Source organism: Tachyglossus aculeatus, chromosome 1 (genome assembly GCF_015852505.1).
Source record: "Tachyglossus aculeatus isolate mTacAcu1 chromosome 1, mTacAcu1.pri, whole genome shotgun sequence".
In the NCBI taxonomy this organism is placed as follows: domain Eukaryota; kingdom Metazoa; phylum Chordata; class Mammalia; order Monotremata; family Tachyglossidae; genus Tachyglossus; species Tachyglossus aculeatus.
The window spans coordinates 148,696,281-148,713,683 of NC_052066.1; the positions used below are offsets into that span (position 1 = coordinate 148,696,281).

A 17,403-nucleotide genomic window follows, 5' to 3' on the forward strand; every position below is an offset into this window, starting at 1 on the left:
CTCATCCCAGTGCTTAGAACAGTGCTTGGCACGTAGAAAGTGCTTAAATACCATTATCATTATTATTATTATAATCGGGATTAAATCCTATTCCTTCCCACCTACACTGTGAGTCCCATGCTGGACAGGGTCTGTGTCCAGCCTGATAACCTCGCATCTAGCCCAGTGCTTAGAACAGTGCTTGACACATAGCAAGTGCTCAACAGACACCATAGCAAAAACTAATAATAACACAAGACCTTCCTGACTGGAGCTGGCTGGGGTGGGTTCCTGGGCAAGGATGCTATATTATATATTACATATATGTTTTTGTTATAATTTTTTCTCCCAAGCACTCAGTACAGTGCAGTAAGCGCTCAATAAATATGGCAACTGAATGAAAGGATGTGGAACTGCAGGCATCTTTAAGAGCAAAGGAGGTGACCATCTCTCTGTGGAGCACAGGGTGATGGAGCAGAAATGGAAATCCCTTCATGTCATATTCTTCTATGACCCTCCAATGATACCAGGGAGGCGAACACAAGACCTCCTTCGGGGTGCTGAAACTGCCACTGATTAGGATCAAAAGATCCATGGGAATAAAAAAAGCAATTCCTCGTTTCACAGTAGATCCATGGGAGACAAATAAACTCCAAACCAGGCAGAGGGCCAAAGGGTTCATTTGCTTTGTTCTCTCGAGATAAAAACGTCTGACAGAGGCATCTGACAACAAGCTATTACATAACCCGTTCCATTTGTTAATTTAATTTGGCTATTAAAAACCTTCCTGACAATAAGAGCCCTGGCCATGCTCTGGTGCTTATGGCAAACGTTTCTGGAGGGTCCCGATGGAGAGCGGATGAGACTGAGCATCAGAGGCGGAGGAAACAGAAATTCGGAACCCAGGGAGCAGGCAGGGTGGGGGTGAGTGGGCCTGGCTTGGCTAATCAGGTGGGAATGATGATGATGATGATGGTATTTGTTAAGTGCTTGCTACGTGCGAAGCACTGTTCTAAGCACTGGGGAGATACAAGGTGAGCAGGTTGTCCCAAATGGGGCTCACAGTCTTCATCCCCATTTGACAGGTGAGGTAACTGAGGCCCAGAGAAGTTAAGTGACCTGCCCAAAGTCTCACAGCTGACAAGTGGCGGAGCCGGATTTTGAACCCACGACCTCTGACTCCTAAGCCCGGGCTCTTTCCACTGAGCCATGCTGCTTCAATGGCCATGAGCTTCTGTATAGAAAACCCAACCCAAGCTGGGTCAGGACCATGACCTTGGGTCAGTTCTCTGAAGCTCGTGCCCCTTTCCTTGCACATAGTAAGCGCTTAATAAATGCCATTATTAATATTATTATTATTATTCTCCCTGTCCTCCTTCCACCATGGCCCAGGCTGAAGCCATTCCAGGGGACCCTCCTTTGCCCGGTCACTGCTACCAGAAGCGAAACTTCACAACCACCAGAAAGGACCAGTGGACAGATGTCACGGTCCCTCCACTCTGCACTAAGAGCTGGAACCTAGGGTCTTAAGGTAATAGATAACTAAAATAATAACTGTGGTATTTGTTAAGTGCCAGGCACTGTACTAAGCACTGGGGTGGATAAGAGCAAATTGGGTTGAAGACAGTCCCTGTCCCACTTATTTTCAGATGAGGTAACAGGCACAGAGAAGCAGAGTGACTTGCCCAAGGCCACACAGCAGTCAAGTGGCAGAGCTGGAATTAGAATCCTTGACCTTCTGACGCTCAGGCCCGTGCTCTATCCACTATGCTATGCTGCTCATCATGTCCCCCGGAAACTCCCCACCCCAATCACCCCATGCCAGACTTTTTTCCCCATCACCAGCCCATGCCACCCTTCCCCAGCATCATAACCCAACAGTTCACTCCCATTCAACATCCCCCCTCCATCCTCTATTGCTCCCACAACCCCAGCCAACCGTACCCTGTGGGACTGCCGCTCCATCACAGGCAATCTCCCCTTCATCCTTGATCTGCTCCCGACCCTGTCACCGCTCCTCCTCGCCCTCACTGAAACATCTCATTCTTTCCCTGGCCCTTTCTCCCACTCCCCATACACTCTGGGAAAGAGAGAGGAGTTGGGTTACTTCCTTGCCTCCTGCCCCGCGATGTCGCACCAGCCCACCCCCTCCACCTTTCTCTCGCTCTACCTTTGAAGTGTGTGTCATCTTCTGTCACCATCTACTCCAATTAATAGACGCCATCAGATACCATCCCACAGGCCTCGCCTGCCATTTTTTGATCTTTCTTGATGCCTTTCTCACCTTCTCTTCCCGGTCCCTGCACTGATCCTTGGGGACTTCGGGAACCATGTGGATCACACTCCTGCCCACCCAACTGCCCACATCCTCTCTCTCTTCAACTCTGCTGATATTCCTCTCCATTCCCTCTCACCCGCTCACCAACTTGGACACACGCTGGATCTCATCATCTGTCATCATTGGTACAAATATCTAACCTCATCAACTCTGAAATCTCGTTCTCCGACCACCACCTGCTTTCTCTCCCTCAAAACCCCACCCTTCTTCTCTACATAACTGTCCTTTCCCCACAGAGAGCCCACGCATCTCATGACCCTCTCCGATTACCCCAGCTCATCCTACCCCTTTGAACTCTCTACCCAACCGTCCTTCTTGGTGCCCAAACCCACACCAATAACTCCACCCTGGCTCACTGTGGGTGGGGTTGTGTCCGTTTAGTGTTATATGGTGCTCTCCGAAGCGCTTAATACAGCGCTCTGCACATAGTAAGTGCTCAATAAATACAGCTTCAACTATCATCTCTACGCTGATGACACCCAGATCTACATCTCTGCCCCTGCTCTCTCTCCCTCCCTCCAGGCTCGCATCTCCTCCTGCCTTCAGGACATCTCCATCTGGATGTCTGCCCACCACCTAAAACTCAACATGTTCAAGACTGAACTCCTTGTCTTCCCTCCCAAACCCTGCCCTCTCCCTGACTTTCCCATCTCTGTTGACGGCACTACCATCCTTCCCGTCTCACAAGCCCGCAAACTTGGTGTCATCCTCGACTCCGCTCTCTCATTCACCCCTCACATCCAAGCCGTCACCAAAACCTGCCGGTCTCAGCTCCGCAACATTGCCAAGATCCACCCTTTCCTCTCCATCCAAACCGCTACCCTGCTCGTTCAAGTTCTCATCCTATCCCATCTGGACTACTGCATCAGCCTTCTCTCTGATCTCCCATCCTCGTTTCTCTCCCCACTTCAATCCATACTTCATGCTGCTGCCTGGATTGTCTTTGTCCAGAAACACTCTGGGCATGTTACTCCCCTCGTCAAAAATCTCCAGTGGCTACCAATCAATCTGCGCATCAGGCAGAAACTCCTCACCCTGGGCTTCAAGGCTCTCCATCACCTCGCCCCCTCCTACCTCACCTCCCTTCTCTCCTTCTCCAGCCCAGCCCGCAACCTCTGCTCCTCTGCCGCTAATCTCCTCACCGTACCTCGTTCTCGCCTGTCCCGCCATCGACTCCCGGCCCACGTCATCCCCCGGGCCTGGAATGCCCTCCCTCTGCCCATCCGCCAAGCTAGCTCTCTTCCTCCCTTCAAGGCCCTACTGAGCGCTCACCTCCTCCAGGAGGCCTTCCCAGACTAAGCCCCTTCCTTCCTCTCCCCTTCGTCCCCCTCTCCATCCCCCCCCATCTTACCTCCTTCCCTTCCCCACAGCACCTGTATATATGTATATATGTTTGTACATATTTATTACTCTATTTATTTATTTATTTTACTTGTACATATCTATTCTATTTATTTTGTTAGTATGTTTGGTTTTGTTCTCTGTCTCCCCCTTTTAGACTGTGAGCCCGCTGTTGGGTAGGGACCGTCTCTATATGTTGCCAACTTGTACTTCCCAAGCGCTTAGTACAGTGCTCTGCACACAGTAAGCGCTCAATAAATACGATTGATGATGATGATGATGACTTACTGACTGACTGACTCCGTCGACCGGGTATTACCAATCAGTGGTCCTGGACCTCTTCCGTATTTGCTTCCTCAGCTCATGTATTCATGCTACAGAGTAATGCTGAAGGGAATCCAGACACCAGGCCAACCTTGTCCAGCTCACCGGCTACACCTCTGCCCTCTCCTATGCCCAGCAACGTTACTTACTGACTCCTATGCCCACCACCCACATGACCCCTGACTTTTAACTCCCTCTTCAAGCCCCCAGCATCACCTCTCCCATCCCATCACTGAAGACTTGACCAACTACTTTGACAAAATTAAAAACCATCAGGCAAGAATTCCCAACAATCTGCCGCTCCCCCCTCCTACTTCCTCTTGCCCCTTTCCCCGCCTCGGCAATTCACTCTCTCATCCTTTCTGGCCACCTCTCAAGAGGAGATGGCCCACCAGCTGTGGAGATTTACCCCTTCTGTCTGGGCCTCTGACCCACATCCCATCACTCCTTAAAAAAACACTTGTGCCCCACCTTATTTCTTCCTTGAACACCATTTTCAAATGTTCATTCTCCAACAGATCCTTCCTCTCTGTTTTCCAACATGCTTATATGCCTCCTACGTGAAAAAAAACTCTCTCCACCTGACGGCACCATTCAGCTTACACACCATCACCCTCCTACTATGTCTGTCCAAACTCCTTGGATGGGTTGTTGATGCCTGTTGCTTTCACTGAATAATAATAATAATAATGATGACAATAATAATTAGAACGACATTTGTTAAGCAATTACTATGCCAGGCATTAACCAGGAAATACATGTGCCCAATCACTTGCTCTTCTGCTCTCTCCCCAGCTCTCTCAGTCTCTCTGCTGGAGTGTCTCTTTAGGTCTATCTCCCAGAGTGTCTCTCTCTCCCAGAGTGTGTGTCTGCTTGTATGTCTGTCTCTTTCTCCCTCTCTAATTTGCTCTCTCATCTCCCAACCTTTTCTTTCTTCCTTTCTCCCCACCCCACCCCCCAACCCCACCCCTACTCTTTTCTGTTCAACTTGTATGATGGGCTGTTTGCACACCAACTGTTCAAAGATTTCCTTTTGTTTGGCTCTTCTGCATGAAAAGGCTGCAGACCCTCGAGTGCATGACATAATGAAGGATTCCCGGGTGGCAATTAGGAGACAGCCAGCTTTCCTCAAGTAAAGACATTTGGGAGAGGTCGTGATTCCCGGAGGCATTTTTGAAAAGAATGGGCAGCTCTGCAAATAGCAAACCTAACAAAAATGACAAAGGAAGGTCTTTATGGGCGGCCACTACTGTGGAACTGGAGTGTCAATCACACACAGGTCATTTCACCCACAGCTGGGCACATGGATAATACTGCCACTGTCTTCGATCGGAAAGGTGCTCTTTGTTCCCCATGGCATTTTGCATTTCACCCTCACGACATTCCACTGCACTCTAAATAGGCAGGGGTCATTCTTCCCATTTTATAGATGAAGAAACTGAGGCCCTGAAAGGTAGAGTGATTTACCCAGACTGAGCCCCCTTTTTCCTCTCCTCCTCCCCATCATTCATTCATTCATTCAATCGCATTTATTGAGCGCTTACTGTGTGCAGAGCACTGTACTAAGCGCTTGGGAAGTACAAGTTGGCAACATATAGAGATGGTCCCTACCCAACAGCGGGCTCACAGTCTAGAAGGGGGAGACAGACAACAAGACAAAACATATTAACAAAATAAAATAAATAGAATAGTAAATATGTACAAGTAAAATAGAGTAATCCACCCTACCTCCTTCCCCTCCCCACAGCACCTGTATATATGTTTGTACAGATTTATTACTCTATTTTACTTGTACATATTTACTGTTCTATTTATTTTGTTAATGATGTGCATCTAGCTTTATTTCTATTTATTCTGATGACTTGACACCTCTCGACATGTTTTGTTTTGTTGTCTGTCTCCCCCTTCTAGACTGTGAGCCTGTTGTTGGGTAGGGACCGTCTCTATATGTTGCAAACTTATACTTCCCAAGCGCTTATTATAGTGCTCTGCACACAGTAAGCGCTCAATAAATACGATTGAATGAATTTACCTGAGGCCCTCAGCAGGGCAACGGGCCCAGTTGGGACAAAACACCCGTTTCCTAGTACTCAGTCCCTGGTCTTTCCATTACACCTGAGCAATACAACCTTTCCATCCTGAAAGCCTCTTCTCCCACAGTCTTTCCTCCCTTCTCCCCCTCCATCTCTATTCCCTTGCATATACTGAAAACTGCATCATTTTACGAGGGGAAGCAGTGTGGCCTAATGGATAGAGCACAGGCCCGGGAGTCAGAAGGACCGAGCCTCTAATCCCAGCTCCGTCTCATCTGCTGTGACCTTGGATAAGTCACTTAACTTGTCTGTGCTTCAGTTACCTCATCTGTAAAATTGGGATTAAAACTGTGAGTCCCATCTGAGATATGGGCTGTGTCCAACCTGATTATGTTGTATCTACCCCAGTGTTTAGAACAGTGCCTGGCCCACAGTAAGCGGTTAACAAATGCCATAAAAAGTACTGTACTACTGGATTGTAAAGTAATAAAAAAAATGTTCTACTCGATAAAGCTGCGTTCAAAACACTGGAAAGAATTCAAATGGCTCAGAGCATCTCCCAGCAGATAGCATCTATGCACGCCCACACATATGCAAGTTTGTAGGGTTTTGTTCATCCCTTTCCAAATATGCCAGATGGGTACCATCACCCAAGCAGGACAAGGAGCTAGAATAGGGCTCTGGAAAGCTTCGGGTCAGCTTGTGCTGCACAAAATTCCAGAGAAGGTCCACTTTTCAGATAAGAAAACCCCACTTGGTCCGTTTTCCCTGAAGACTGACAAACTGAGGGAAATGGACCCATCTGGGTCCTTTAAAGAGAATGGCTAAGAAATAAATAACATTATAACACCAAGCTTATGAGCTTATAAATCTGTCCCCCCTAAACACTCCCAATCTACATTTAAAGGCACAGTCTTCCCTTTTGACCTCCACAGGAACCCCAAAATGAAATTACTTATGTTTCCTTAAAGGATGGATGGTGTGACTGGTCAGACCGTGGCCAGGATAGCAAGTTTAGCACCTTCCAACCGGTGGGCCACGGCCAGGCTAGCACGCTTCGCTCTCTAATGCCAGAGGGGCTAGTGATGAGTGATAGAGGAAGCAGTGGGCTAAACGAACATCCCCTTCCCCCCATCCCCATCCCCAGGGTGCCAGTGACTCCAGAGGGCCAGGCCAACAATAACTACGATTAAATGGATAAATAAATGAGTAAATCCCAATGGGTCTGGTCATGAGATCCTTCCCCTCTCACCAAATATGGCCAAAGAAGGGAAGATGATGGGGAAGTAGCAGGGTATATCTGGGGAGGCTTCTCCGCAGATTCCTTGATAGTCAGTTGGAGCTCTGTCACACTGACATGGCGAGTTGCCTCTACCCAGAGTCGGGGATGCCCATTCTGCCAGATGCTTTGTGGTGTGCAGTGACTGGTCGGACCTCCTCGCTGGAACGAGGAGAAGGGAGTTTTCCCACAAAGGAACCGGACCCCAGGGTGCTTTGAAATACAGCCCCGGCCAAAAGGGTGATTTGAAAGGTGGCCAATGTAAAAGCAACCCCAGGGTGATAGGAAAGGTAGCCCTGGAGAAGAAGAAGGAATAGGGTGTCTCCTCCCCAGTTCCACCTGCGGTTAGAAGTTGGGGACCATGTCTGTTAATGTACTTGCTGGTTATTAATATAGGAATAGCTTTGCTTTGGGGTGGATTGCCTCGGGGGATCCTACGTCTTGTAAAGCTCAATAAACTTACTTCTAAATGGGAGTCCATTTCCATTTCTCCCCTCCAGAGGAACTCATGAGTTTCCCTGCAGCTGGTTCTGCCCTGTGACAGATGGGCAATTTTCACTACTTTAACAGAAGACAGTGCCAGGGACATCAAGTTCCCACAGAATTTATGCTGTCTTTCCCAAGAGAAGCAGCTTGGCCTAGTGGAAAAAGCACAGGCCTGGGAGTCGGAAGGACCTGGGTTCTAATCCCTCCTCTTCCACCTGTCTGTTGTTCAACCTCAAGCAAATCACTTCACTTCTCAGTTACTTAAACTGTAAAATGGGGATTAAGACTGTGAACAGGGATTGGGTCCAACTTGATTAGCTTGTATCTACCTCAGCGCTTAATACATAACATGGCACATAGTAAGCATTTAACGAATACCATAAAAAGTCACCCTGTGGGTAAGTAACTGCAGGGCAGCACCCAGAAGTTTTGAGGTCTGTTAGGGTGGGTGTGCTTTGCTGAGTTTCCTAAGCCTTATGGATAAGGCAAAGGGACAAAGGGCGGATTTTAGGGATGTTGTGAAGGTACAGCCAACAGGATTTGGTGACACTGAATATATGGATTGAATGAGAGAGATGAGTCGAGGATAATGCCAAGGTTATGGGTTTGTGAGACAGCGAGAATGGTGATGCTAACTACAGTAATAGGAAAGTCAGTGGGAGGATAGGATTTGGGTGGAAAGATGAGGAGTTCTGTTTTGGAAACGATAATAATGCAACAGAGGTGGTAGACATATTCCCTGCCTACATCAAGTTTACAGTCTAGAGAACATCTGAAACTTTGCATTACTTTATGAAGGCTCAGCTTGCTCCTATAGAAACCGGAGGAACATGCAACATCTCTCTGGATGCTTGCTGCCTTTCTTCAACCTTCCACAGTACCAAGAATGAATACACCAAAACTGTTCCCACAGCACACTTCTAAACTAGGTACCGCCCATTATAAAGGATGCCTGCTTAACTGTTTCCAAGGAAACAAAGACACTGGATTTTTGCAAGATAAATTCACTAGCTCTTTCTAATGGAGCTTAAAGATGGAGCATTTTAATAAACCAGATGCTGTAAAAGTGACCCTTCAGTACATGGTATTTAACAATAAACACTTTTTTGAACCAACCTCCAGAAACAAAACTATAATTTCTCAAGCTCTGCAAAAGAGCAACAGGGCCCCTGTTTCATTCCTGGCATTACCTGACCAAGTGTCATTATGGGTATTGAAATGCTGGTGCCAAATAAAATTAAACCTCTGGTACTTTGCCCCATCCTAAAAGTGTTTCTAGTTTCCAAGAGCCCACACATAAAAACCAACATCTACAATCCTTGGGCATGGGTGAGGAATTCTGACAGTAAACTCCCTGCAGGGAGAAACGGTGTCTACTGTGGTATTGCACTCCCCCAAGTGTTAAATCCAGTGTTCTGGACACGGTAAGCACTCATCAGTCAGTCGTATTTCAGCACTTACTGTGTGCAGAGCACTGTACTAAGTCCTTGGGAGAGGACAATAAGGAAGAGGGAAGCAGCATGGCATAGTAGGGAAGCAGCATGGCGTAATGGATAGAGCAGGGGCCCAGGAGTCAGAAGGTCATGGGTTTTAATCCCGGCTCTGCCACCTGTCTGCTGTGTGACCTTGGGCAAGTCACTTAAACATCTCTGGGCTTCAGTTCCCTCATCTGTAAAATGGGGATTAAGACTGTGAGCCCCATTTCAGGACAACCTGATTACCTTGTATCTATCCCAGTGCTTAGAACAGTGCTTGGCACATAGTAAGCACTTAACAACTACCATAATTATTATCATTACTATGATTATTATACAATGATATAACAGATTCACTCCTTGCCAACAGTGAGTTTACCGTCTAGACAGGGAGACAGACATTAATATAAAGAAATAAATTACAGATACGTACATAAGTGCTGCGGGGCTGACTGATTGATTCTGTGTCCAGAAAATGGGAGAGAAAGAAGCATGGCTAGACAGGTCTCTGGGTAGCCTACTTGACTATTGATCTGACTATTGATCTGACTGCAGAATACAGGCTTAAATTGTGCCACAAAGCATTTAAGCCTAACAGAAGGACAGATTTCTGGATTGAGACCTTGTTAAAGTAGAGGGACAGTTTCCTGGGGAGGCTAGGAAATCTCTTTCCCCAGAGATCTTGTCATATGGGCAGACATCTGCCTTGAATGGAGGGTGGGTGAGGTGTGGGCAAGCATCACAAAAGGAAGCAATGCATAAACAAGATGTCTCTTTAATATGCAAAGCTCGGCCTTGGGAGGAATTCATGGGAGAGGCATCCACAGACTGGGAGAGTTATCCCTGAGGAAGCTGCTATTTTGCAAAGCTTTGAGAAAAGCTTCAGGTTGAGAATAAAGAAAGAGAAGCCCTCTAAATTTCCAGTTTCCTCCCGATCCCTCCACCCCCACCAAATCATATTATCATTATTATTATTATTATTATTATCATAATCATCATCATCATCAAATGTTGTCATAATCATCATCATCATCAAATGTTGTCCAGTTGTTTCTGATTCACAGCGACTCTATGGATACATTTTCTCCAGAACGTTCTATCTTCTGACATAATTCATAACCTTGCTAATGGTTCTTCCGTTACCGTTGTTATGGATTCTATCCATCTAGCTGCTGGTCTGCCTGTTCTACGTTTTCCCTGGACTGTTCCTAGCATTAGTGTCTTCTCCAGAGAATTAGTCATCCTGATGACATGTCCAAAATATGCTAATCTAAGTCGTCATTTGACCACCAAATGTAGTAACAGAAAATAAACTAGGCAAGAAAGTCTCAATCCACTGGGAATCTCATTGTTTCTTCCCCTATTTAAGCCGCATTCATAAGTTTATACTTCAATCAATCAATGGTATTTATTGAGCATTTACTATGTGCAGAACACTCTACTACGCATTTGGGAGAGTACAATACAACAGAGTTGTGTAGGTACATTCCCTGCCCACAACAAGCATACAGTCTAGAGGAGGAGGCAGACATTAATCTGAATAAGTGATTCATAATATATAATTTAAAGATACGTACATAAGTACGTATGTCCTCAAACCCTGTCCTCTCCAGAATTTTCCTGTCTCTGTAGATGGCACAACCATCCTTCCCATCTCACAAGCCCACAATCTTGGTGTCATCCTTGACTCAGCTCTACCCTTCACCCAACATATCCAAGACGTCACCAAATCCTGCCAGTCTCACCTTCACGACATTGCCAAGATCCACCCCTTTCCTTTCCATCCAAACTGCTACCACATTAGTACACTCATCCTGTCCCGACTGGATTACTGCATCAGCCTCCTTTCTGACCTCCCAACCTCCTGCCTCTCCCCACTTTAGTCCATACTTCACTCCACTGCCCAGATTATCTTTCTACAGAAACACTGTGAGCATGGCACCCCCCTCTTCAAAAATCTCCAGTGATTGCCTATCAACCTCCATATCAAACAAAAACTTCTCACTATTGGCTTCAGGGCTCTCCCTCACCTTCCCCCTTCTTTCCTCACCTCCCTTCTCTCCTTCTACATCCCAGCCGGCACACTCTGCTCCTCTGGTGCTAACCTTCTCACTGTGCCTCAATCTTACCTGTCTCGCCACCCTCCCCTGACCCACGTCCTACCTCTGGCCTGGCACCTCTTCCCTCCTCAAAACCGCCAATCACTCTTCCCCTCTTCAAGCCCTACTGAAGGCACACCTCCTCCAAGAAGCCTTCCCAGACCAAGCCCCCTTTCCCTCAGCTCCCCCTCTCTTCTGCGTCACCTCCACTCATTCCCTCTGCTCTTCCCTCCTCCCCGCCCCACAGCATTTATGTATATATGTATATGTCTATAATTCTATTTATTTATATTGATGCCTATTTACTTGTTTTGATGTCTGTCTCCCCCATTCTAGAGTGTAAGCCTGTTTGGGGCACGGACTGTCTCTCTTTATTGCTGTATTGTACTTTCCATGCACCTACTACAGTGCTCTGAAAGCGCTCGATAACTATGAATGAATAAATGAAGTGCTGTGGGTTTGGGTGTGGGGTGAATGACAAATGTCCGATGGTCCAAGCCTACAGATGATCAGAAGGGAGAGTGAAATTGGGGAAGACGTAATCCTTCAAGGTAATTGGAAAAAGTCTTGGCCTCTGGAATGCCCGCACATAAAAAGTGTACACCCACCATCAACTATGGATGCAGGACAGTGAAGCACTCCCCTTATCACTGCAGGTGGGAGTGGCTGACGCTGAGAAATCCCCCTTTGACGGAAGCCTTCATGGACTGTATTAAGGATGACCCCTGGGAGTGGCTCCCCTAGCTTTGGACATGGTCTACAAATGGTCATTTAGGCAAAAATACCTTCGGGCAACACATTATACCCACTGGAGAAGCAATGAAGCTTAGTGGATAGAGCATTGACAGTGGTTTGCACATAGTAAGCGCTTAATAAATGCCATCATTATTATTACTATTGGCCTGGGAGTCAGAAGGATCTGGGTTCTGATTCTGGCTCTGCCACTTGTCTGCTGGGGGGCACATAGTAAGCGCTTAAATACCATTATTATTATGATGATGGTCATGAGAAGCAGCATGGTGTAATGAATACAGCCCGGACCTGGGAGTCAGAAGGACCTGGGTTCTAATCCTGGCTCCGCCACATGTCTGCTGTGTGATCTTGGGCAAGTCACTTCACTTCTCTGTGCCTCAGTTACCTCATCTGGAAAATGGGGATGAAGACTGTGAGCCCTACACAGGACAGGGACGGTGCCCAACCCGATTCGCTTGTACCCACCCCAGTGCTTAGTACAGTGCCTGGCACATAGTAAGCGCTTAGTAAATACCATCATTATTATTATTGTCTGCTGAGTGACCTTGGACAAGTCACTTCACATCTCTGTGCCTCAGTTACCTCATCTGTAAAATGGGGATTAAGATAGTGAGCCCTGTGTGGGACAGGAACTGTGTCCAACCCATTTATCTTATATCTACCTCAGCACTTAGTACAGCGCCTGGCATATAGTATGTGCTTAACAAATACCATAAAGAATGCATCATTCTGAGAAATGGCTACTGCAGTGGCATTTCTCCAGGTTCTTGAAAGAGAAAGTAAAGGAAACCAATGACCCTCACAACGAGACCATCACTTTCTCAAGTGCGATAACACGGGTCTGACCAACTGGAGCCCTGCTTCTCTTTGAATATACAAGTTTCTCAGTTAGACACCGGATCGCCGGGTATTTTTTCAAAGCATCAGATAGGTGACCAGGCCACCAGATCTGGAATGTTGGCTTTAGGCTTTAAGATGATGAGGGAGATAGGGCTGAGGGTCTAGGAAATATTATTGAGGAACTTGAAATCAGAAAAAATTACAACATGAGAAAAATTTTCCCCTTCTTCCCAATCTTCCACTACTTGAGAGATCAACAAATAAATCAGATACATTTAAAGTACTGATGCAAACCACTCAAAGCAGCACAAAGCTTGTAGAGCATACATACAAGGGGATGGCTGGGTAAATTTTAATGAGATGAAAAACAACTGAAATCTCATCAAGGCAGCTGTACAGGATCGCTCTCTCCCTCTCCTCTCCCCCTCACCCCGCAACCCAGAGCACAACAGTAGAGCTATCCAGCAGTAGAGAGGAGAGAGGGCAAGTCCCCCAGGAGAGAGGAAAGCAGCAAAAATCTGCTGTGTTTCCCAAACAAAAAAGTGCAAAGAAAACTGACAGATTGGGTCAAATTCTCCAACAATTCACCAGGCTGTTCTGGAGATCGGCTGCTGTTTTGCAACTCGGAACAGGCTTGATTTGCTTCCCAATTTTTCCAATTACATGATAGGAAGAACAACTTTGCATCCCTGAAGATTTAGACCTAGAGAGCATGAAGTGACAGACCTCAATGGGGTGCCAATCACAGATATGAAGGCTCAGGAGATGAACAAGAGAATTTAAAGATCTGAAATCTGGAAAAAGCCCAGTGCTGAATCACTCCTAGAGAAGGTGAGTGATACGTGTCCAACTGGCCAAGGGACAGTGGGACTTGTGGCTTCGTAATGCCATTGCCCCTCTCCTCCCCCAGGGCCCACTGGATGGCTCCAAGAGGGAAGGAGAGGGCAACATTCATTCATTCATTCAATCATATTTATTGAGTGCTTACTGTGTGCAGGGCACTGTACTAAGCGCTTAACAGAAGCCAGCCCTCAGGCTCTGGGGTAATCAATGCTGCCTTCCAGGCAAGCAGGGGTGGTCCGTGGGAGTGCTGGGAATGACTCTCCCTTCACCCTGGATGGAGCGTGTCTGATCTACCCTTCCTGGGCCCCACACAAGGGTCCCAAATTAGGTGCTGTCTTTCATCAGGAGAAATTTGTTCCCATAGGAAGCATGGCAGGTGAAAATATCAGCAGGCTCAAGAGGGGTTTTGAGAAATTCACCGATTATTGGTTCATGCTGGGTCACTGGAGGGAAAAGAGAAGCAGCATGGCCTACTGGAAAGAGCACAGGCCTAAGAGTCAGACGATTTGGGTTTTAATGCTGCCACATGTCTGCTGTGAGGTCTTGGGCAAGTCATTTCACTTCTCCATGCCTCAGTTCCCTCAAGCAGAGTGGCATAGTGGAAAGAGCCCGGGCTTGGGAGTCAGAGGTCATGGGTTCTAATCAGCTGTGTGACTTTGGACAAGTCACTTGACTTCTCTGTACCTCAGTTACCTCATCTGTAAAATGGGGAATAAGACTGTGAGCCCCATGTGGGACAACCTGATTACCTTGTATCTACTCCAGCGCTTAGAACAGTGCTCGGCACATAGTAAACGCTTAACAAATGCCATCAGTATTACTAGTTTTATGGGGATTAATACTGTGAGCCCACGGGGGACAGAGACTGCAACCAACCTGACTGTATTTACCCCATTGCTTAGTACAGTGCCTGGCATATAGTAAGCGCTTGACAAATACCATTAAAAAAAGCATAAGGGAGAGTAGAGACATGGAGGTGTTGGTTAGGTGGCCCATCCCTGACCACTAAGGTCACTGTCCAGGAGAGCAGTCAGCACACCCAGCTTCTCCAAGGGCTCTGGTGGTACAGATGGAGACGGAATGAGGTCTTAATGGGTCACTAATGGGTCACTGGGATGACCCAGAAATGGCAGTGCTGATGGTGGTCTAATGCTCGGAAATACTCGGTGGGATGATCTAAAAACCCACCGAGGGGCTGATGAAATAGCAGGCCCTAATTACCTTATTATCTCTATCGGGCACCCTGATAGAGATGACCGACAACTACTCCAATCACACATGCAAGATTGCTTTTCCGCATAACAGAAGGAAGCGGGTCCATTTTACCTTGCAATTCCTCATGTCCCACGCTTTAACTTCTGGACTGAAGCCTCCGCACAGGAAAATGTTGGGTTCATTGGGATGGAATTTCAGGGTGCCGACTTGGAATTCATTTTTGCTGCTGAATAACTGAGTGCCTGTGTCAGAGAGGACAACCAGGGAGAGTGAGCAGGATGTACTACCAACCCCAGTGAATTTTAAACCACGGAGAAAGAAATTTTCTCGGAAAAAAAATCCACTTTCCCATTGCAGAAAGTGCCCTGGTGGAGAGGGGGATGGGAGGTGGCCCAGAGGTGGCGGAGGAGGAGGAGGATGAAGGCTCAGCCAGATAATAATAATAATAATAATGGCATTTGTTAAGCGCTTACTCTGTGCACAGCACTGTTCTAAGCACTGAGGGGGAGTAAAAGGTGATCAAGTTGTCCCATGTGGGGCTCACAGTCTTAATCCCCATTTTACAGAGGAGGCTCAGAGAAGTTAAGTGTCTTACCCAAGGTCACACAGCAGACATGGGGTGGAGTCGGGATTCGAACCCATGACCTCTGACTCCAAAGCCCGTGCTCATTCCACTGAGCCACGCTGCTTCTCTATGGAGCAGAGGAGATGGCACTGATCCATCAATCATATTTATTGGGTGCTTACTATGTGCTAAGCACTCAACTAAGTGCTTGAAAGAGTACAATGTAAAAGAGTTGATTGCAACAAGCATACAGTCTAGAGGGGGAGACAGATGTTAATATAAATAAACGCATTATGGGTACATTATGGGTGGGGCCGAGGGGGGTGGTGAATAAAGGGAACAAATCAAGGTGACACAGAAGGGAGTGGGAGAAAAGGATAAGAGGGCAATTGATCAATGGTATTTATTGAGCACTTACTGTATGAAGAGCACTGTACTGAGTGCTTGGGAGAGTATAATGCAACAGAGTTGGTAGGAACACTCCCTGCCCACAACCAGCTTTTTTTTATGGTATTTGCTAAGCACTTACTATGTGCCAGGCTCTGCAGTAGGTGCTCGGGTAGATACAAGGTAATCTGATGGGACACAGCCCATGCCCTACATGGGGCTCTCAGTCTTAATTCCCATTTTACAGATGAGGGAACTGAGGCACAGAGAAGTGAAGTGACTTACCCAAGGTCACTCAGAAGATAAGTCCTCTCCTCCTCCCCATCACCCCCCCCGCCCTACCTCCTTCCCCTCCCCACAGCACTTGTATATATTTGTACAGATTTACTACTTGCACATATTTACTATTCTATCTATTTTGTTAATAATGTGCATATAGCTATAATTCTATTTGTTCTGACAATTTTGACACCTGTCTACATGTTTTGTTTTGTTGTCTGTCTCCCCTTTCTAGACTGTGAGCCCACTGTTGGGTAGGGACCCTCTCTATATGGTAACAAATACCAAAAAAAAAAAAAAAGCATAAGGGAGAGTAGAGACATGGAAGTGTTGGTTAGGTGGCCCATCCCTGACCACTAAGATCACTGTCCAGGACAGCATTCAGCACCCAGCTTCTCCAATTGTTGGGTAAGGACCGTCTCTAGATGTTGCCAACTTGTACTTCCCAAGCGCTTAGTACAGTGCTCTGAATTCATTCATTCATTCAATCGTATTTATTGAGTGCTTACTGTACGCAGAGCACTGTACTAAGCGCTTGGGAAGTGCAAGTCGGCAACATATAGAGACGGTCCCTACCCAACAACGGGCTCACAGTCTAGAAGGGGGAGACGGACAACAAAACAAAACATGTGGACAGGTGTCAAGTCACCAGAATAAATAGAAATAAAGCTAGATGCACATCATTAACAAAATAAATAGAACAGTAAATATGTACAAGTAAAATAGAGTAATAAATCTGTACAAACATATATACACTTACTGCACACAGTAAGCGCTCAATAAATACAACTGAATGAATGAATGAAGTGGCACAGCCAGGTTTAGAACACAGGTCCTTCAGACTCCCAGCCCTGCGCTCTATCCATTAGGTCAGGCTGCTTCAGTTTACACTGCTCTTACCACTACTGGCCTGACCCAGCCTCCCCACACGCCTTCCTTCTTTCTTCCTCACCGGAGGCAGTGAGGGGGGAAGGGGGAAGAGTCTATAGATCCACCAGTGGTATTTACTAAGTACTTACTGTGTGCAGAGCACTGTACTGAGTGTTTGGAAGAGTCCAATATAATAGGGTTGGTAGACCTGATCCCTGCCCACGAGGACCTTAGAAGTCTAGCTTACAGCTCCACAGTATCATCATCATCATCAATCGTATTTATTGAGCGCTTACT

The 17,403-nt window shown here is 46.8% G+C and overlaps 1 protein-coding gene across 1 annotated transcript in view; it reads right to left on the reverse strand.

Moving 5' to 3' along the window:
- The window catches only part of WDR25 (WD repeat domain 25), a 155,209-nt gene that overhangs the window by 15,089 nt on the left and 122,717 nt on the right, over positions 1 to 17,403 (reverse strand). The window contains exon 4 of the mRNA XM_038743830.1: positions 15,117 to 15,247. Within this exon, the coding sequence (XP_038599758.1) occupies positions 15,117 to 15,247 (131 nt within the window). The remainder of the gene's footprint in view (positions 1 to 15,116; positions 15,248 to 17,403) is intronic.